Consider the following 22,510-nt stretch of genomic DNA (forward strand, 5'->3'; position numbering starts at 1 on the left):
CTCAGGAGATCATGTGTGGTGCTGGGATTCCAACCAGGGTCACTCAATCAGTACAGCTGCCTTTCCTCTTTTACTATCTCTCTGTGCAGAAAATACACTTCTTATTTAATTTTGTTTTGTTTTGCTCTGTTTTTGCCTTCCCTTTCGGGTGTCAGGGTCTACTTCCAAACTGGTGCTTGAATAACTCCTCACAATGCTGGGAGAGCATGTGGTGCCAGGGATTCAATTTCAGGGTTCCTGCATGTAACGTATGTGTGCCAGCCCTTTGAGCCATCTCCCAGGGTCTAAAAATGCTTCTGGAGGAGCATTTTTATTGATAAGTTGTGCTGCCTCCAGTAAGCCTCAAAGTTCTCCCATCAGCACACATGCTGTCTCTCTCTCTTGCTTTGACTCTTTCTTGAGTCTCATCTCCAAGAGGTTGAGAAGCTTCCCTGCGTCTCTCAGAGGTGAGGGGGCCTGAGATCAGGGGCAGCAGGAAAATGGGAAGACAGGCAGGTGGGGGTCAGAGACCCGGGGGCGGACTCTCCCCATCAAACACAGCCCAGGGAAGTTGGCTGGGACAGAGTAGTCCTCAGGCAGAGGTTCCACAGGAAGGTTGCCGAGGGTCTTACAGGCCAGTCTGGTGGACCCACTTGTCCTCAGTCCTCTTTTCCTCAGGTGGGGCTGCTGAGCCTTTGGAAAGCATCTATGTCCACCACTATACCACCAACACACACACTCTGCGGGGCCTTTGATCCAAGGGCCCCATTCTTTGCAGGTGAGTGAAGGTCGATATCTTGTGGGTTGTCACAGCTGTCACAAGTAGTCCTGGAAAATTCTTGCTCTGATTGGTGGTGGAGAATGAGCACTGGTGGAGGGATGGGTACTCGATCATTGTATGACTGAAACGCAAGCATGAAAGTTTGTAAGTCTGTAACTGTACTGCACGGTGATTCACTAATAAAAAATTTTTTAAAAACTGGAAAAAGAAAAATACTTGCTCTGTCAAACTCATCTAGATTTAAATGCCATCTCATCTTGCTGTGCCACCTCAGGCAAATTCTTTCGTGCACCAGAGCCTCATATTCCTGCAGAAATGAGCACCTTTATAGAAAGAATGACCATCACTGATGTTTGAGGAGGGTTTCTCTGCAGTGGTTCTCGTACAATCTGAGCACCCCGGGCTAGCATGTAGGTTAAATTGGGGTGAATCTCCATGAAGGGCCGAGAGACTAGCAAGTGGGAAGCACCTAGCTACCATCTCACCCCAGTTTATGAGGGAAGCAAAAAACTGTGGGTTCTGAACCCAGGCCCCAAGACACCCTCACTTCCATGTTAACACAGCACTCTGAGGCCTTGACAACATCATAGAGTGCATAAAAAGACTGATCACGGCTAACCTGGGGTCCAAATAATCAAGGAACAAGGGGCGGGGTGCATTTAATACATCATCTTCATTCATTGCAAGGGAAAGGGGGTGAGGTGGCCACAGGAGACAATTTCACCAAGCATGGAGTACATGGAGTGTCCTTATTTTGTGTGTTTGAAATGGAATGGGTTACGGGAAATCACAGTATGAAAATATCATGCAGCCTTTGAGGGAGCTTGTCTTGGGAAGACAGAAAGCTGAGATTTGGTTTCGCTGTGCCGGGGGGGGGTCTGTCTGCCCTCTCTGAGCTGGAACATCTTCCCTGAGTGGTGGATTATGGCAGAGCCCACCAGGAGAAGGAGTCTTCTGGTTCCTGTTCCAGCAGGCCTTCTTCTCGACCTGTCTGGCAGTGAGCAAGCATGTTCTGAGCTCATGTCGATGACAATCAATCACCGTCCTCCCGTTGTTCATCGATTTGCTCGAGCGAGTCCAGTAATGTTTCCATTGGAGACTTTTGTTGTTACTGTGTTTGACATATCGAATACATCATGGGTAACTTGCCAGGCTCTGCCGTGTGGGCGAGATACTCTCGGTAGCTTGCCAGGCTCTCCGAGAGAGGCAGAGGAATCGAACTCGGGTCGGCCATGTTGGCTGCATGCAAGTCAAATGCCCTACCGCTGTGCTATCGCGCCAGCCCCATTGATGACAATAATTGGATATAAATAAGAATGGAAGCAGACTGGGGGTTGCTCAAAAATTCCCTAGAGAGGCCACTCCCTGATCAGCTAATGAGAGATGTCCCAGGTTCAGTTCAGCAGCCCAAGAAGTAGGAAGCAAGACTTGTGGGCATGTGTGAGGAAACTGGGGGACGTGCTGGGGTCATACCCTACTCATTCATTCACTCATTCATTCATTCATTCACTCAGGTGCTATTCTAGGAATGTGTGATATGCCAGAGAAAAGCAAACTCCCCCACCCCCAAATCCCTACTTTTCTTGAGCTCATATTCAGGTATGGGGAGGTGGAAGGAGGGGAGCAAGACAGACAACGAAGAGATAAGTCAACGGTATACTGAATGATGATGAGTGATAAGATTGAAAGAAGAATATTGAAGTTTCAATTTTATTTCAGTTTTCTGGTGGATTTTTAATGTGTCCTTTTGTGCTCACTGGTTTCTTTTTTCTTGTTAATATATAATATATAACATATATTATATTATATTATATTATATTTACCTATATATTATAGGTATATGATATATATTATTTTATATATATATATATATATATATATTATCCCAAGCCTGCTCGGATTGGGACTGGGCCTCCTCCACCTAGATCACCCATCTTCCAGTAACTGGACAGTTACACACACCAACTGCTCCCGGGGCCGTGTTATCCCTTCAATGGCCAAGACCCAGAGACTATAAAACCAAGCACCTGGAAGTGCGCAGCCACATTTGCGACTGTGAGACCTCTTATTTTCTAGTTCTCCCTCTCAGAGAACCCGGCAAGCTGTGGAGAGTATCCTGCCCACATGGCAGAGTCTGGCAAGCTCCCCATAGCATATTCAATATGCCAAAACCCAGTAACAATGAGGGGTCTCATTCCCCTGACCCTGAAAGAGCCTCCAATGTGGCGCTTGCTAAAATCTCAGGGCTATGACAAAGGAGACGTTACTGGTGCCTGCTCGAGGAAATTGATGAACGGGAAGTCAGTGATACAGTGCTATAGTGAAATATATATATATATATATATATATATATATATATATATATATATGAGCCCGGCAAGCTACCGAGAGTATCCCACCCACACCCACCCACACGAGCATGCCAAAAACAGTAATGATAACAGGTCTCATTCCTCTGACTCTGAAAGAGCCTCCAATCACAGGGAAAGACAAGTAAGGAGAGGTTGCTAAAATCTCAGGGCTGGGAGGAATAAAGACATTACTGGTGCCTGCTCGAGTAAATCCAGGACAGTGGTGCAGTGATACAGTTGTTAATTCAAGGCAACTGTGATTTTACAATCCTGTTAGTGATAGGGTTTCCCCTTCCACCCTTGTCCCCAGATCCCCCTCACAAACATCCCCCACCCGCTGCGCCAAGTCTCACTACCACAATGAGTTCTGTTCCATGGAACAGTTCTTAGGTTCTGGGCTGGTTGGTTGGTTTGAAGCAATTTTAGGTAAGGCTGATACTTCGGTGGAAATCTAAAGGAGGTGAAGGGAAATCCCTGGGAGAAATACTTTCTGCAAAGAAGTAATGGGTACAAAGGGCCCGAGGCAGAAATGAGCATAGGGGTTACAGCCGGACCTGGAGGGTGTCAGAGGAGACCCGCACCCGCGCCCTCCGCCCCGCGCCTAGGCCACGCCCCTCCCCTGCGGTTCCGCGCGACGGCGTTGCCATGGCGACGCGCGTACACAGGCCGGTCTGGGGTGCGGGGTGCGGGCGCCGGCTGGACACTCCGCGGGAGCGCGGCCCGGCGGCCTCGCCCGGGAGCGGGCCCGGCGCCTCCAGAGCCCGCCGTCCTCTGGGCAGGGACCACACCGCGGACTTCCTTCTCCGCCCGGGTGAGCGCGGTCTGGCTAGGGCTACCTGGGGAGGCGGCTACCTGGGAACCAGGTGGGGCTGTGCCGGCCCTGCGGGGTCAGGATCTGGGAGCTCACGTGTTCCGGTGAGTCAGAACTCGTCTCGGATGCGGGATCACCAGAAGGGAGGTGCCCCAGCCACCGTGCCCCTCTGCAAGGGGGGGCCGCGCCTCACCCCCGCCCCTGCCCCGGGGTGGCCAGCGCGGGAACCTCAGTCCCCACCTAGGCCAGTCTGGGATGTCCTGTGCGGAACAGCTGGTATGACGAGGGTTTCTGCGGGGCTCCCCTGTATACAGACAACATCACACACACACACACACACACACACACACACACACACACACACACACAAGCGCACAAACCCTTACCTATCCCTTCCTTGAGAAATTTCTACCTACAATCTCTGGGCACTGAAGACGTAAGTTTCAAAAGGAAATTTGCTCCTCTACTCCAGTTCTCTTCCATCGGAAGTGATGGAAGTGGGTGCAAGTGATTGCAGCTCTTTCTCTCTGTCGACAGCTGGGTCCTAGGGCACTGGAGTAGAAAAAAATTAGTTTAACCCATTCAAATGGCCTAGTGGTTTCAAGTAATGTCAGATGTCAGGTACCCGAGTGATGACACTTGACAAATTTAAGGTGAAGAAATGTAGTGCAAACAAGAGAACTAAAGAAATAGAGTTTTAATTGGGCTTTTTTAATTTTTTTAATCATCTAGGAAAGCTACTCAAGGGGAAACAAAAGGAATTCATATCAAGGACTACTGGCTCTCTGGTTGCCTCTTATTTTGCATCTCTATTCTTGCAGCAAGCATTTATTGAGTGCCTTTGTGTCAGGTGCTGCTCTGGGTGCTGGACAGGAGTTACTGGGCAAAACTGAGAAGCGGCTGAGATTTTAGCCTGCCTTCAAGGTGACAAGTTAATAGATAACACAGAAAACAGGAGTCTCCTGGGCCAGAGACAGAAACTGCTACTTTTGGTCACACAGCAGATACTGCAGACTTTAAGATTTTACATTGGTATCACTTCCCCTTCCCCACAAAACCTCATGGGGGTGGCAGAACAGCTAAATTTGGTGCCATTTTCATGTCCCAGACCGAAAACACAACACAAATTTCAAGCTTAGGAAACCCCTGTCTTTGAAAGCTCTGCCCTAGAAGATAGGCCCTGGGAGGAAATGTTGTTATAAACAAATCTGCGTCCTGCAGGGACATTTACCTCTGGCCTCCCAGGTTGTTGGTAGGCAAATATCCCTGGAAATATGTATGGTCCAGGATAAAAATACACCCCTGCCTTTGCTCTGACAACAGGGACAAACACAAGAAGCCCCAAATAATTATCTATTAAAGAAAATAAATAAGCTCATAAAGACACAGTCTGGCCTGCTGGTACAAGTAGCTCAATTGGTAAGAAACCAAACAGCAAAGGAACAAGGAAATGCCTAGTAACACTGCATGGCCGGAAAGGGCAGAACCCTTCTTCAGCAAGAGTGAAGCTGGAGTAGCTGGCGGAAAGTGGGGTGGTAGGAAAAGGTGCAGGGTTCTGAGCAGAGAAAAAGCCTTGGGAACATTTGGGGAAGAGCAAAAATCAGACATGTGCTTCATCCAGGTTACTTATTTATCCATCTAAATTGAATCACCATGAGATACACAGTTACAAAGTTGTTCATGATTAGGTTTCAGTCATATGATGTTCTAACACCTATTCCTTCACCATTGTACATTTCCCACCAACAGAGGTTCCCAGTTTCCCCCACCACCCAATCCCCACCCAGCCTGTCTCTATAACAGGCAATTCTCCTCCTCCTCTTTCTCCTCCCCCATCATCTCCTCCTCCTTCTCCTCCCCCATCATCTCCTCCTCCTCCTCCTTCTCCTCCTCCTCCTCCTCCTCCTCCTCCTCTTCTTCTTCCTCCTCCTCCTTCTTCTTCCTCTTCCTCCTCCTCTTCCTTCTCCTCCTCCCTTTACCTACTTTCAATGCTCAGTTTCTGTCCAAAAAGATCATTTCAATCTATTATTATCATAATGGTCCCTTCTCTATCCTAGCTGCCCTTCACCCCACTCCCACCCCAGACACTCTTGTGGCACGCTTTCAACCATTTACCAGTCCATCTGGCACCTGCTTTCCCTGGCCTTGGATAATATATATTATATCCCACAAATGAATTCAGTCATTCTGTATCTGTCCCTCTCCTTCTGACTCATTTCACTCACTATGATACTTTCCAAGTCTGTCCATTTATAAGCAAATTTCATGACTTCATTTTCCCTACCAGCTGCTTAGTATTCCATTCTGTTGATGTACCATAGTTTCTTTATCCAGTCATCTGTTTCTTGGGCACTCTATCATCCAAGCTTTGAGTGTGAATCTGGTGTAATTTTCTGTGCTTTTCCTACAGAAGAGATAGCCCTACCCATTGTACATTTTAGATAAATTCGATTTAAACATATGACTTGAAGGTACAGTCCTTCCCCCTGAAAAATGAAGTGATTTGATTTCTAGAGACCGTGCTTCTTTTGGAAAGAGAAATGCCTTTCCCTGATACTGGTGGCAGAGAAACTTAATATTTAAGTGTATTTCTCACATTCTGTCGATATTAAAACTATGTGTGAGGCAGCACGAGCCTCAGCATCTATAGAGAATGAACAGTTCATCATATTTGTATTTCTCTCATTCCCAGGGAGGATTGTCCCTTCCTTTCAGAGGATGGGGCTTCTGGTTTCAAGAGTTTCTGTTCTTGCATGCCCAAAGTGTCCACCATTGGTGCCTCCTCCCACATCCCCCCCAAACCTAGTCTCTGTCTCTGTCTTACCCACCCAGCAGCAACAGAGGAATGAGAAGGGAGCTGCCACAGGAATATGCAGTCACTGTCACTGTCACTGTCCTCCCGTTGTTCATAGATTGGCTCGAGTGGGCCCAGTAACGTCTCCATTGTGACAATTGTTACTGTGTTTGGCATATTGAATACGTCACAGGTAGCTAGGGCAGCATTTCCCCCATCCCCATCCCCTCCACTCAAGGCTATTTTGGCCTTAACCTGTCCTGGTTTCTGTTTTCCCATCTGTAAAGGGGGACCATTCTGCAATTTCCCCTTCAGGATTTTTTTTTGAGAACAAGAAGAAACAGAATGAGAAGGAAAAGGGTAACAGGCCCTTAGCAGGGAGCCAGTAATGATGCTGGAGATGTTGATGAAGAGCAACTTCAAGAAGATACTTTGACCCTGGGTGATCACAACTACATGAGGGATTTTCTGTTTGTTTGATTTGGGGCCCTACTCAGCGATGCTCAGGGGTTACTCCTGGCTCTGAACTCTGTAATTATTCCTGGTGGTTCTTGGGAGACCATATGGGATGTTGCGGATCAAGACCGGGTTTGCTGCGCGCAAGAGAAACCTTACCCACTGTTCTGTCTTTGGCCCCACATGAGGATTATTTTTTTTCATAATTCCACAGTTTTGCATTTCAGTACCCTTTCAGCAGCTACCAAGAGGAGAAGCACTTTTCTGTGTAGAGGTGGTAAATCAAGTTGAATGTATTTCAGCTCAGAATTCAGGAAAATTATGAATTGCCATGAACATTTTGGAATGCATTGTAGTCACTAAAATTTTTAATTTATTTTTCTTTACAATGTTTGGGATTGAACTCAGATCTTATACATGCAAGATATGTGCTTGGTCACTGAGCCTGAAACTTTTCTGTGGAAAAAAAAGTATATACGGGGCCAGAGCAATGGAACAATGGGTAAGATACTTGCTTTGCACATGTCCAACTTGGTTTTGATTCCCAGTGCCATAGATAGTCCCCAGAGCCCCTCCAGGAGTGATCCCTGAGCATAGAGCCAGGGGTAAGCCCTGAGCAGAGCCAGGTGTGGCCAAAAAAAGAAAAGTCTATGTGGGGCCAGAGAACAGGGAGACATTATAGGGGTTAAGGCATGTGCTTTGCTTTCCCAAAAACCATGATTTCCCAAAAACCCCATAAAAATGTTAAGGCCTGTGCAGCCCTGGTTCAATCCCTGGCACTGCATGGTTCCCTGAGTATTGCTGGGTACAGTCCTGGAGGTCCCCAAGCACCACACTGGTAATCCTGATGCCACTAACACTGAGTGAGCTGCCTTTGTTGGGCTTTGCATTGAACCAACAGCACAGTTGGCCAAGAATCACAGGTGGGACCCCTGGGTTTCCTGAGCGCTGCTTGGGTGCCTCTCCCTCCAAAAAAAGAAACAGCATATATCCAGGGTCTGTGTGATAGTCAGGTGTTCGATGGCCAGCACTTGCAGAGTCCAGAGTTTGATCCCCACCACTGCATGGTTCGACCTCACCAGCACCACTGAGTGTGGCTCCAGAGGTCCCCCACACTCCACTGGAGTGGCCCTAGGGTTCCCAGGCTACCCCGGGAGAGGACTTGGCCTTAACAAGAGAACAGAAATAGAAATTCATCAGCCAGAGAATGTGATAAAGCAAATACAGCAAAACTATAGTTTAGAATCTAGTTGATGGGTCTAGAGGAGTTCATATCCATGATTTACCTTTTCTACATTAAAAAAAAATCTTTTTCCTAGTAAAAAGTTCAGGGGAAATATGTGCCCAGTCCTGACCGTGATGTGGCCAAGATATAATCTGGCTATCTTGCCTTTAGAAATTATTTTCTTTTCTGACTATGGGAAGACATGGTTTTTGGGAAAGTATGGAATGCCCACCTCCTCAATGACCAGTTGTCAGCACTTCAAGAGGCTCTGTAGCTTACAGAGTCTTGTACAGAGTCCCATCAGATGAAGATTAAAAGCATTAGTTATTAATATAAAGTTGTGCTTATCAGGTAACTTCACATATATCACTGCATTTCTTACAAAACCTATTGGGATACAGAGCATTAGAAACCCCTTTATACAGATGAGGAAACTGAGGCATAATGCATTAAGTAACTTATTCAAAATTCCAGAACTAGTAAGTAGTGAGATAAGACTTTTGATCATGAGAACTTGATAGATCAAATAACCAGAGCCATATCAAGTTCAAGGGGAAATAGACAGCAATTATCAGTGGAATTCTAATTTGTTGTTATACTGATTTGGGTAGTATTTGTGCTTTGAGTTACATAAAAAGTGTCCCATATGATAAGTGTTCCATATCAGAACCAAGCTCATTTAAGCTAGTTATTATCTTTAAAAATCATCCTATGGGGCTAGAGAGATAGTCACAATCATCACGATCACGACCACCCTGTTGTTCGTCGATTGCTCGAGCAGGTGCCAGTAACGTCTTCTTCGTCCTAGCCCTGAGATTTTTTTTAAAAGTGCCATATTCAAGGCTTTTTCAGGGTTAGGAGAATGAGACCCATCATTGTTACTGGTATTTGGCATATTGGGTATACCACGGGGAGTTTGCCAGACTCTGCCGTGTGGGCAGGTTACATTTGGTAGCCTGCCAGTTTGTCCAAAGTAGGAATGAGATGATAAGATGTCGCGCGGCCGCAACATCTTTCTGAGTGGGGATCAAACCCGCACTCAGCGCGGGAGCTAAGTGTGATAATCTCTGGATCCTGGCCATTGTTGGAGTTACACGACAGTTGGTGGGTGTAACTGTCTAGTTACTGGCAAGTCCAGTCCCAAACCGTGCAGGCTTGGAGATCTCAGCCCCGGGTCCCACACACTTGGGTTCCTCTGCCAGTTCTTTTATGCGTGAGGCTCATCCAAGTGTGTGGAGAGTGGTCCCAGCATGGCCTTGGCTGGGCCCCAGAGGTCTTCAGCTGTTGGGCCCTGGTGGAGACAGTCAGGCACAGGGTAGGAGACTCTGCCTTGTTCTCTCCCGGGAGCTGAGTGTGATAATCTCTGGATCCTGGCCGTTGTTGGAGTTACACGGCAGTTGGTGGGTGTAACTGTCTAGTTACTGGCAGGTCCAGTCCCAAACCATGCAGGCTTTGTAGAGAGATAGTACAATGGGTAAAGTGCTTGTCTTGCATATGGCTGACCCGAGTTTAATCCCTGACACCCCAAATGGTCCTGTAAAGCCCACTATGAGTGATTCCTGAGTACTGAGCCAGGAATAAGTCCTGAGCACCGCTGAATATAACCCTAAAACAAAACAAAAAACTGTGAAAAGCAAATCAACTTTAAAATGTGAAGAATTAGAGCCAGCAAGAGAGTATAGGGGTTAAGGTGCTTGTCTTTTGTCAGAAGGACCCTGGTCCAATTCCTGACACCAATTGTGGCTCCCTGGCCACCATCTGGAGGAAGTTCTGAGCAACACTGGATGTCACTCAAATACAGCCCAAAGTACAGAACTGGAATTGTGATTGTTAAGCCTCATCTACCATTACTACCTCTACTGGTACAGACATTACATGTGCTTCCTTAACTAGTTCAAAATATATGACTGAATAACGAGAACACTGTATTTTTTCCTAACAAATTTTTTCTGAAAACCTTATCCAGGGAAAGCAGAAAGTATGAAAGCCTATCTAAAGAGCGCAGAAGGCTTTTTTGTCCTGAATAAAAGTACTACAATTGGAAGGCATGCGAACTCAGACCTGGTCATAGAGGTAAGAAGATGCCCTGCCAGTTCCTACCCTCCCTGTCCCTGTCTCTGTTCAAGCACAACCTCTCTGCTTTCCTTGATGAGCCACTAGCTAACCAAATGCTGGAGGACTTGAATTTCCCTGGCATCCAGAGTGAAGATGAGGCCAATGCGGTGTGTGGCATGTCCTCTGCCCTGGGCAGCCCAGGTCCAAAGGGCATAGTTTAGAAGATGGGCATGGACCAGATGACCTGGCATCCACCTATTCCAGCCCTGGTAGCCAGGGCCACCTCAAATGTCCAGAGTAAGTGCCATTCTCATCCCCTTTCCAGAACTCTCTGGAGACTGTCATGGCCGCACACCAGCCGGCCCACCAGAGCCCTCCAAGTGGTGAATGGGGGTAAGCCCTGGGCTTAGTGTTCTTTCATTTCCTGCTCTGAATCAGCTGTGGTTTGGTCCAGAGCCTCAGTTCACTGACAGCCAAGCAAGTTGGAAGAAAGGAAAGAATCATAAAATAAAAGTGGTTCTGAGCCTTTTTAAATATTGAAAAGGGCTGAAATACTGAAGCAGAGAGGGACAGTGGAACCTCTATCACTGTGAAAGACACTTCTGTCTCAGGCCTCGCTCAGTAGACTATTTTTAACTTCTTATTTTGAAACAATTATGGATTCAGAGGAAGTCCAAAACTAGTAGAAGGATCCCTGGTACCCCTTCACCCAGCTTCCTCCAAGCTGCCTTACTTATTACCTAAGTATAAAACTATCACAGCCAGGGAAATCGACATTGGTACACAGTGTGTCCGTAGTTCTGTGACCTTTCATCCCATAAATAGATTCAGACGCAGTCATCAAATACAGAATATTCCATCATCAAAGCTCTCCCATGGGATATGACTTTATCATCACAATAAGGATATCCCCAAGCCCTGACAACCACCAATCTGTTCTCCAGCCCTACAATTTTTAACATTTTGAAAGTGCTCCATAAACAGAATCATAAATGTGTGACCTTTTGAAATTGGTTCCCTTCCCTTGGCATAATGCCCTTTTAATCCATTAAGGTTGTTAGATCATATTTTTTATTGCTGAGTAATAAATAGTCTGTGGTGGTATAAATATACCAGTGTTCAGCATTCACATATTTCCAATTTGGGGCTATTAAAGATAAATCTATAAACATTTATATATGGATTTTTATGTGAACATTGGTTTTTATTTCTCTGGGGTAACTGCTCACGAATGCGGTTGCTTGATCATATTGTTAAGTATATATCTGACTATTGATCATATTGTTAAGTATATATCTGACTATAAAGTATCAGATTATTATCCCACGTGGCTACCATTTTATATTCTTGCCAGCAATGTATAAGCCATAGTTTTACTTGCATCCTTAATAGCAATAGTTTTTATCAGCTTTTTATTTTAGCTCTTTTGTAAGCTAAAACAAAATGTCCCGTGATGAAAAGAGTAAGATATATCATCATTGTCTTAATCTGCATTTTGGAGTGGCCACTGATATTGGACTCCTTTTACTGTACTTTCTTGGTGTTTGCATATCTTCTTTGGTGAAATGTCAGCTGCTCTTTTTCAGATTGGATTTCCTTTTTTACGGTTGAGTTTTGAGAGTTTGTTAAAATATATTTTGATTTGAGTTCTTTGTCACTTAGGTGGTTTGCAAACAGCTTCTTCCGGCCTACTGCTCGCTTATCCATTCTCTTAACGGAATAAATCCTTCTCAAAGCAAACGTGTTAAATTTTGATGCAATCCAATTTGTCACTTTTTTATCATATAAATGATGATTTTATTTTACCAGGGTAGAAGGGTGGGATTGTTGGGCCACACCCAGTGGTACTTAGGGCCTACTCCTGGCTCGATGCTTCAAGTTCATTCCTGGCAATACTCAACAAACCATGTGGTGCTGGGGATCAAAGCAGGGATGGCCACATGCAAAGCAAGTGCCTAAAACCCTGTAGTATCTGGTCCTGGGATCATGATTTTAGTGGAAGGTATATATAATATGTTAACAAACCCTTGATACTGAGAATTTTCTCTTATATTTTATATAGTTAAAGCGTTGTAGTCTTGTTTTTGTGTTTGTTTGCGGGTTATCCCCAGCAATCACAGGATTCCTTCTAGTATTGCTCAAAGGTCACTCCCCATAGTGCTTAGGAGACGATGTGGTGTCAGGCAGTGAACCCAAGACCTGGCACAGGCAAAGCAAGTGCTCCGCCACAAAGCCACATTCCTCATTATAAACATTTTGAATTTATTCTATATGTGATAGGATATTTAGATTGAGTCTCCCCCTCTCCCTACAATGGGTATTAGTTGCTCCAGTACCAAGTGTTGGAAAAACAAAAAATCCTTTTTCTTCTTTAAAATGACTTTTTTACATCTTAGTCAACACCGTTTGGCCAGTTTTATGAAGCTTATGTGGAAGCTGTTTCTGAGTTCCTGATTAGATTTCATTGCTCTATGTGTCTGCTGCTGTAGATACAGATACCTAGGGCTGGAGAGATAGCACAGCGAGTAGGGCATTTGCCTTGCACTTGACTGATCCAGGTTCGATTCCTCTCTGAGAGCCCAGCAAGCTACCGAGAGTATCCTGCCCGCACAGCAGAGCCTGGCAAGCTCCCCGTGATGTACTCAATATGCCAAAAACAGTAAGAACAAGTCTCACCATGGAGACGTTACTGATGCCTGCTCGAGCAAATAAATGAACAATGGGAGGACAGTGCTACAGTGCACTATGTATCTGTCTCTATAACAGTATTGAGTAATGTTAATTTACCATTGCTATGCAAGTCTTAAATCCCACTTTATTCTACTCTAAATTTTTTAACCTATTCTGGTCCTTTTGCCTTTCTTTATAAGCACTATTACAAACCTTTCCATATATATACTTGCTGAAATTTTGTTAGGAATTGCGTTTAAACCCACACATTCATTTGAGAAGACCTGCTATCTTTACTATGCTGTCTTCCAATCCATGAACATAGTATATATCTCCCTTTATTTGGGTGGTCTTTGATTTCCCTTTTTTTGTTTTTGAGTGTTTGTTTTAACATACAATACCTATGCATATGTTCTTAGAGTTACAGATATATTTAAACGTATCTCTGTTTTGAATGATGGAAATCACGCTACATGTTAAAATTTCAATGCCCATATGTTCATTAATATTGTATTGAAATACAGCTGATTTTTACATGGTTACATCATCTCTTACAACCTTGACTACAATTTCTAATAGACTTTTTGTAGGTTTCTTGGAATTTTATGCATAAATAATCATGTCAAATGCAAATAGGAACAATTTTACTTCTCCCTTTCTGGTTAGAATGCCCTTAATTTTGCTTTATTGCACTCAGATTCTCAGAATTCTGCTGAATAAAGCCTATAAATGTAAATATTTTTGCTTATTCCTGAGCTTACGGGGAAAGGCATTCAATCTCCTGCCAGTTATGAATGATTGTGGGTCTGAGTGGTAGTCAGGGACTTAGCACTTTCTTACAGGCAGCACTGACTGGTTGGATTCCTAAGCACAGAGCCGGAAATACCCCCTGAGCTCCTCCAGGTGTACCCATGCCATGATGTAAGCCGGAGTATTTTTGTAGATATTCTTATTAAATTAAGAATATTCCTCATTATACCTAGTTTTCTGAGATTTATTTTAATCATAAACTAAACAGGTGGGCACTGGTGGAGGGACGGGTACCTGATCGTTGTATAACTGAAACCCAAGCACAAAAATTTGTAAGTCTACAACTGTACCTCATGGTGTTTCATTAATAAAAATTAAAAAATAAAAAAATAACTAAATGGACTGATTTTTAGGCTTTGCCTGTGTGACATGAAAACCACAGAAAATCAGAAAAATCCCAGAAAATCTCTCTACAAGACCATAGAAAGTCCGTTTAATGAACAAAGTAGGAAGTAGGGGACGAGGAGGGAAGAGTAACAATTTCTTATTTATTATAGTAAAGGGTAGCGTTTTATCGAGTTTTATTTCCTATAAATACATTCTAACCTAATAACGGAGTTCCCTGTTTCTAACTCAACTATTATAACAGAAAACAAATCATTTTTAAAAGCATAGGCCATGGACATGAACAGCCCTGGGTTTCTTCAGGCAACTTTCTAGCTGAATCACTTCAGTTTCTTAATTATTAGGAGCTCACTTTCCTGGTCTATAAATGACTCATGTCACAGAGGTTTTTGAGGGTGAAACAAGGACTTGTCTATAAAATGTTTGGTTCTCAGGGCTAAAGAAATAACACTCTGATCATTATTATGGTCCCATAAAATGGGCAAATCCCCGAGAGAGGACTACTTAGAGGGGAACAGAGGGTTGAGATGAGTCTCCACTGATAGTTACAAACAGGTTGGAAAAGGAAACTAATGAGGATAATTATTATATGGACAGAAATTGAGTTCATTGCATAAAAATAATTGACTGCTTACTTTTCCTCGGACTCAATTTGAGAAGGAATTTGCCACCCCCAGCAGCAATCACATTGATTTATGAAGGAGTCAGCTGCACTTCCAGAGCCTGAGCTTCTATTGGCTCCAGAGAGAACAGATGATGCATGAATCGCCAAATGTTTTCTGAATAGATTTTTGATGGGTGCTTCTATCTTCTCTAGAGAAATCCTCTTCCCAGGGCTTAAATGGATTCGGGAGAGGAGAAATGCTTTTAAGGAGGGTGTAGGAACAGAGTCTGTTTCGAAAACTTGAAACCTGCAGGCAGATTAGCATTTTCCAATTTTATAGGACCAGGTGAAGTAAGGATTCCCTCTCTGCTGACTTCACTGGGGCTTCTAATTAGGAGAATCATCCGTGATCAGCTTTCGACCTCCCTAAGTAATAATTCAACAGTCAATTTATAGTTTGTTATTTGTGCCACTACAAGCCACTCGACTAAAGTTTGGAAAATACATTAATAAAAAAGCACTTCTAAAATTACCCAGTGGTTACATCCAGAAAATAAGAAAGATTGTCTTTATTTGCCTGGTTAAACCCTAAAGACAAGGGAGTCACACATCTGAAGGTTTATGCACATGTGCCAGCCTGGCATATTGTTTTGATTGTTGATGTCAAAACATCTTGACATTATTTGTTTCTGATAGTGGAAGATAACTACATGCTTCTTGGTTTTTATTTAATTTGATAAAACAAAATATTAGGAAGAAAATAAAGGTAAAGGTAAAGGCCCTCCCGTTGTTCATCGATTTGCTCGAGTGGGCCCAGTAACGTCTCCATTGGAGACTTTGTTGTTACTGTGTCTGGCATATCGAATACGTCACGGGGAGCTTGCAAGGCTCTGCCGTGCGGGCAGATACTCTCGGTAACTTGCTGGGCTCTCCGAGAGGGGCGGAGGAATCGAACTCGGGTCGGCCATGTTGGCTGCGTGCAAGGCAAACGCCCTACCGCTGTGCTATCGCTCCAGCCTGAAATCTGCAATCTGAAATCTTTTCACTCAGGGAAAACCGAAGTGGATTCTTGTAGGATGCTGCCCTCTGGATTCCCCCCCCCCCACACACACACACTCCCCCCATATCCTGTATTCTGGTTCACTGAGGACAATAGGAAATCTGGTGTAGGCAGGTCTGGCTCTTCTGCCCATTGACTCCACTAATATTTGCCTGAAGCCCCTAGCATAGAAGCAAGTCTGAGGAATTCACAATGGCAAAATCAAATATGGTCCCTGAAATCAGAAGAGGCAGAGAGAGAGAGAGAGAGAGAGAGAGAGAGAGAGAGAGAGAGGCAAAGAACCTAACCAAGGCAGGTGGATTCCCATGCCAATGTTGAGACTCTAAAGGAAAGGACTATGGAGGACAAAGGGATGGGAACAGCATGTGATAAGGTCCTGGGGTAGAACAGGGTATCATAAGCCAAAACATCTGGAAAGGCCACTGTGTTGGAAGCAGAGGAGCAGGAGGACTAAGAGGCAAGTAAGGCTTTTTCATACCACCATAGGGTTTTTATCTTTTTTTTTTTTTTTTTGGAGGGGAGCGTGGAGTAAGAGGTCTCCCAAGCGGTGTGAAGAAGACTTAGGAGCCCCTTCCTTTGTTTCTTGACTGACTGGGACATCTATTCAATGCAAGGGTCCAAGAGTACACTGCTGCTTAGGCTTTTGGTTGCCAGGGATTAGCCAGGTTGCCCAGATGATGCTAGGGTCCTCCAGAGCTATAATCAGCGGTGCTCAGAGGATCATGTGGTACCAAGGATTGAATCAAGTCAGCTGCATGCACAGCATACCCCTTAAGTCTTATATTATCTCTCAGGCCCAAGGATTTTGATCTTTATCTGCAGAGTAACAGGAAGAAGACAACAACAGATTTTAAGGGGTAGGGATGTGTGGCCGTTTGAAAAGTCCATCCAGACTGTCTTGTGGGGACCAGCAGTTAGGACCTGTGTTCAGAATTTCCCTTTTACACTTTCACTGTTAGAAGGCCTCAACCGTGCTTGTGTCAGAGCTTACCTTCAGTTCTAATTTATTTAATTTAAGGTGCCTCCTGACCTATCACTTTTGGAGTGGGAAGCCGCTATTGTTTTCAACTCTGCTGAGAAAGTGGCTTTATTCTTCCAGTATAAAGAAATACTACCAGGCAATGGCTATTAAATTATCTTCTACTCCCCTCCCGACAGTGATAGCAGCACACCAAATTTTGTTCATGGCCTCACACTTCCCCTCGGTGCCTGCCTTTCATCCTCCCCTCCTTCCTTCTGAGTGAACCCCTGTGTTTTGGGAGCTAAGGTGGGGCAGGTGGAACCACTCTGGATGAAGATTCTCCTCCCGCGCCTGTTTCTGCAGGAATGTGCTCCTGTGGGTGGGACTGCCTTCTCGTCTTCTGCCTTGGTTGTGCTCTGGGCCTCATCCCAGTCCCCCTATCAGATCACATCATCTGGGAACTAGGCCCTACTGGAGATCAGGTGTGGAAAGTTGGGGCTCTTCTCACCAGCTAATGAGCCAGCAGGGCTCTATGATAAGAGAAGAGCTCAGGAGAAAAACTCCTTCCTTCCTTTTTCATTGCAGTTAAATGCACATCACATGAAAATGCCGTTCTAACCGTGTTCTCACTGCCGAGCTTAAGTATATGCTCCTTAAGTATATACTTGCTCCCCATTCATCTCCTCTTGCAGAGATGATTCTGCAAGAGGACCCCCCTCAGCATGATTCTCTTCTGTCCCTGGGTCTCACATAAGCATCATCACACTGTAATTGGGTTTTCTCATGCTGCAGAATGTCCTTAAGTACCTTGCACGGGGTAGCTTGTTGAAGTCAAGAAAACTTTGAAAGAGAACTGGATAACGTTCCATCATATGTTTATCCACTCAGCCATTAATGGTCACTAGAACGGCTTCCACCTTTTTTTCTTTTCTTTTTGGGTCACACCCAGCGATGCTCAGGGGTTATTTCTGGCTCTGCACTCAGGAATTACTCCTGGCAGTGCTCGGGGGACCATATGGGATGCCGGGGATCGAACCCAGGTCGGCTGTGTGCAAGGCAAACGCCCTACTTGCTATGCTATCACTCCAGCCCGGCTTCCACCTTTTGATAGTTGTGAATGGTGCTGCTATGAACATAAGCATACAGATGTCTCTTCCAATTCTTGACATATATACCACCAACACTGGATCAGAGAACTTTATGTCTAACTTTTTTTTTGGGGGGGTCACACCCGGCTATGCTCAGGGATTACTCCTGGCTTTGCACTCAGGAATCACATCTGGCAGTGCTTGGGGGACCATATGGGATGCTGGGAATCGAACCCAGGTCGGCCGCATGCAAGGCAAACGCCCTACCCACTGTGCTATTGCTCCAGCCCTATGTCTAACTTTTTAAGGAATCAAAATATCCTGTTCCATGCTGCAGAGCTGCATGGATTCACATTCCTACCAGCCATGCACAGGAGGTCCATTTTCTTCATGACATAATACAAAAATACTTATTATTTCTTTTGTTTTTACTTTTTAAAAAAATAATAACCATCTTAATGGGTGGGGTAGAAGATCATGGTGTTGTGACTAGCACAACAACAATAACCACAGTGTACTTTTATAGTTTTCATGGCATTTATATTTGTAGTCCATGTATATTCTATGTATATATTTGTTGAATTATAGCCCCCAAGCCCATCCTAAGGGGTTAAAACCACTGTCATGGTTATTTTAAAGATGTGGAAGTGGACTCAGAAAAGTGGGAGAAGGTGGAGACTCAGACCAAGGGCATGTTTCAGAGCATCTAGAAAAAGAAACTGCATTATTTGGGAGCACATTTAGATTTGGGGGAACTTAATAACTTTGAAAAAAACTGAAATTTCTCGTGGGTATATATATATATATATATATATATAGAGAGAGAGAGAGAGAGAGAGAGAGAGAGAAAGTAAGATAGTGACTAAACTGGGAAATTCTGCAATTACCAGCATCACAGGAAAAGAAATTTCTTATGATTCTTATGCACTCAGTGAATGGGGGCACCTTGTCACATGGTGGGGGGGAGGGGGTTTGGAGAGGAAATTGACCCAGCGCCTCCCAAGGAAATTGAGGTGTCTGGGGCTGGCGAGACCCCACATGGATCCTGTCAGAGCCTGTGCAGCACCTCGGGGTAGGTAGAGCTCAAGTTGCCTCTTTAATTTGTGTTTTGTTTGTTTTTTTTCTGGGCCACACCTAGTAGTACTCAGGGCTTACTTCTGGTTCTGTGCTCAGGGATCATTGTTGGTGGGGCAAAGGGGACCATATGGGATGCTGGGGTCGGAACCTGGGTTAGCTGCATGTAAGGCAAGCATCCTTCTCACTCTCCTATTTCTTTGCCCCTGAATTACCTCTTTAAGGAGAAGTTGGAGTGAGACAAAGGAAATCCAGGGGTTCAGGTCCATGCTAGGTGCCTGGATTCGATTCCTGGCCCTACACGGTCCCGGAGCATCACAACGGGCTGCAACCCTAGAGGCCTCTGAGATCTCTGTTTCCTTGTTTTCTCGCTACAGAGGTGGTCCAGGTCATCCCTGCTGCCACAGGGCCTGAGCACCCTTGGACCCTCGCACTGAACCTCAAGAATTGCCCATGGGACTCCTGACCACTGTTCAGGAGCCTTCTCACCCCTTACAACCCCTCACCCCCCAACCCCCACACACAAATGAAAAGAAGCTGGGGAACTTGCCAGGCAAATGGGGCAGGCAAAACAAACACACACGCGCATATGCACACACACACACACACACACACACGTATGTATATATACCCTGGACTGGCACAGTGCCAGCAGAGGTACCCAGGGCATCTTAGAACTCTCTGGCCTGGGGGAGGAGAGCTGGGGTGACAATGCACAACAGGTAAGACAGGCTAAGCATGCCACCTTTAACCCACTTAAGGTGGGGAGGTGGGGCAGGAATTGGTCATCTTTGTTATTTGGGCAGAAGAAGCATGGGCAGGTACCTGATCCAGAGCTGCTAAAACTTGTTCACCCATGATCCCCTTTTCCCCGAGAAATGGTTTCACGACCCTGAGTGTATAGGTCTATAAAATACAAATTAAAAAATTGACTAACAATAAATCTAAAAAAAATATTGCTGGGTGCTGGAGAGAGAGTCTGGGGGCAGGGCTCTTGCCTTGCATACAGCTGACCTAGGTTCACTTCACATTTGGTCTCCTGAGCCCCATCAGGCATGGTCCCTGAGCACAGCTGGATGTGGTCCCCAATACACACAGTCTGTTTAGCTCCCTGGATGGTCCCTTCATCCTGAAAGCCAGCACGGAGGGCTTTAGAGTTCTCCGGCGCCCCCTAGGCCTCGCCTCAGCCCTAGACGGAGGACAGAGCTCTTGGCTTATCAAGTGGGATTAGATGATTTTGGGTAACCCAGCTCTGACTACCGATTTTAAGATCACAGTTGATGTTCCCAACCTGCTGCTGACATGGTGAATTATGTGCTATGTCCGATTGCCTGTTGGCCATTTGGAGGTGGGGGGCGCTAATTGTAATGTCTAATTCTGGTTTTCATTGCTGGTAAATAGGAGAGTAATTAAATTTCCCTCTCTTTCTCTCTCTCTCTCTCTCTCTCTCTCTCTCTCTCTCTCTCTCTCTCTCTCTCTCTGCTTTTTGAGTCATACCCAGCAATGCACAGGGGTTACTCCTGGCTCTATACTCAGGAGTTACTCCTGGCTCTATACTCAGGAGTTACCCCTGGCGGTGCTCAAGGGACCATATAGGATGCTGGGTATCGAACCTGGGTCGGCCTCGTGCAAGGCAAACGCCCTACCCGCTGTGCTATTGCTCCAGCCCCGAATTTTTCTCTTACTAGTTTGCTTTTGTTTTGGGGGCACACCTTCTGTGCTCAGGGCTTACTCCTGGCTCTGTGCAACTCAGGAATCATGCCTGGCTGTGCTCGGGGGACCATATGGGGTGCTGGGAGTTGAACCCTGTAAGGTGTGTAAAAGGCAAGTGCCTTACCTGCTGTACTCTCTCTCTCCAGCCCCAATTGATTTGTGTATAGCTGTATATTAGGCATGTAGCCTTCAGATTTTCTGTAACTGCTTTCTAATTTCAGTGGGGTTTTTTGTCTATTCTTTGAGATTCTCTGCAAATATGTAATCTGTGAACAAAGAAAAGTCTTGTTCTTGTCTTCCCAATTTTTGTGTCTGTTATTACCATTTTTTGTCTTATTGTATTCATATGTTGAGGACAGACCAATGGGGCATCCAGGCCTTGCTCCTGATCTTAACAGCAAAGTTCCTGGTTTCGCACCATTTAATTAAGATATAGGATTTTATTTTTAGATTCTGTATAACAGGTGGAGGAAATTTTTCTCTATTATTCATTTGCCAACTTTTTTTTTTAATCATGAATGGATGTAGGCTGTGTCAAGTGCTCTTTCTTCCCTTATTGATCTGATCATGCAGTTTGTCTTCTCTAGCCTATGGCTGTGATGGGTTACATTAGTTGATTTTTCAGATGGTGAAACAACCTTGCTGGAGATCCAACTGGGGTGGGCTGCGTGCACGGCAAGCCCCTTGCCCACTGTCCGCTCTCTCCGGTCCTCCTCACCTCTTTTTCTTTTACACCACACTTTGTCCCCCTCCCTTCCCTCTTTCCCATGGATAGTCTGAGGTCAATAAAAGTTAGTGTGTGGGGGCTGGAGTGATAGCACAGCGGGTAGGGCGTTTGCCTTGCACGTGGCCGACCCTGGTTCGATTCCCAGCATCCCATATAGTCCCCCAAGCACGGCCAGGAGTAATTCCTGAGTACATGAACCAGGAGTAACTCCTGTGCATCGCTGGGTGTGACCCCCAAAAGCAAAAAAAAAGTGTGTGTATGTATCCCCCACAGCAATGTCTAGTAAATGTTAGGGACCCCGTCATAAAAGTTAGGTCTCTGATAGTAAGTGTTGGGGGCCTCAGAGTAAATTTTAGGGGCCCTGTAGTAAAGGTTAGAACCCTCATACTAGATATTAGGGCCCCCCTTTTATTGTTCTTCCAAATCTGTGACCATATCCATATCCTCTCTGCTTTCAGTCAGCTGACATTGACAACCACCACGCGCTCATTGAATTCAATGAAGCCCAGGGCAGCTTTGTTCTCCAGGACTTCAACTCCGTCAACGGCACCTTCGTCAACGAGTGTCACATTCAGAACGTGGCTGTGAAGCTGCTGCCCGGAGACGTCCTGAGGTTTGGGTCTTCCGGGCTGACTTACGAGCTGGTGGTGGAGAACCCACCCTTGGTGAGTCCACACTGTGCCCATGGCTAGGGATGGGGATGGCGCGGGGGCTGTGCTATGTCACCTTCTACACCAGCCCTGGGCTCAGGTGTGACCCGGGGGCGGAGACTGCCCAACAGTTTCTCCGACTTCCTGCTGTGTATGCAGGTGACAGGACTAGAGCTGGGTGAGGCTCAGGCGCGCTCCTGGGCATCCAGCAGGGCAAAGCCTGTCCTTTTGCCCCCCTGCTGGGAATTTGTGGAATTACATGTAAAAAGTGGCCAGTGGTCTAATGCAACCCTGCAGGAAGCTGGTGAGAGTTTTTGAAAACTCAGAGGTGGACGTTTCCTTTTTAGACAAACCAG

General features: G+C 45.4%; 1 protein-coding gene across 1 annotated transcript in view; it reads left to right on the forward strand.

The window, feature by feature from the left end:
• The first annotated feature begins 3,808 nt into the window (after positions 1-3,808).
• The window catches only part of FHAD1 (forkhead associated phosphopeptide binding domain 1), a 118,990-nt gene continuing 100,288 nt past the window's right edge, over positions 3,809-22,510 (forward strand). The window contains exons 1-3 of the mRNA XM_056122915.1: positions 3,809-3,922; positions 10,364-10,470; positions 21,963-22,169. Of these exons, the coding sequence (XP_055978890.1) occupies positions 10,378-10,470; positions 21,963-22,169 (300 nt within the window). The 5' untranslated portion in view covers positions 3,809-3,922; positions 10,364-10,377. The remainder of the gene's footprint in view (positions 3,923-10,363; positions 10,471-21,962; positions 22,170-22,510) is intronic.

Source organism: Sorex fumeus, unplaced genomic scaffold (assembly GCF_029834395.1).
Source record: "Sorex fumeus unplaced genomic scaffold, SorFum_2.1 ptg000047l, whole genome shotgun sequence".
NCBI classification, from domain to species: Eukaryota; Metazoa; Chordata; class Mammalia; order Eulipotyphla; family Soricidae; genus Sorex; species Sorex fumeus.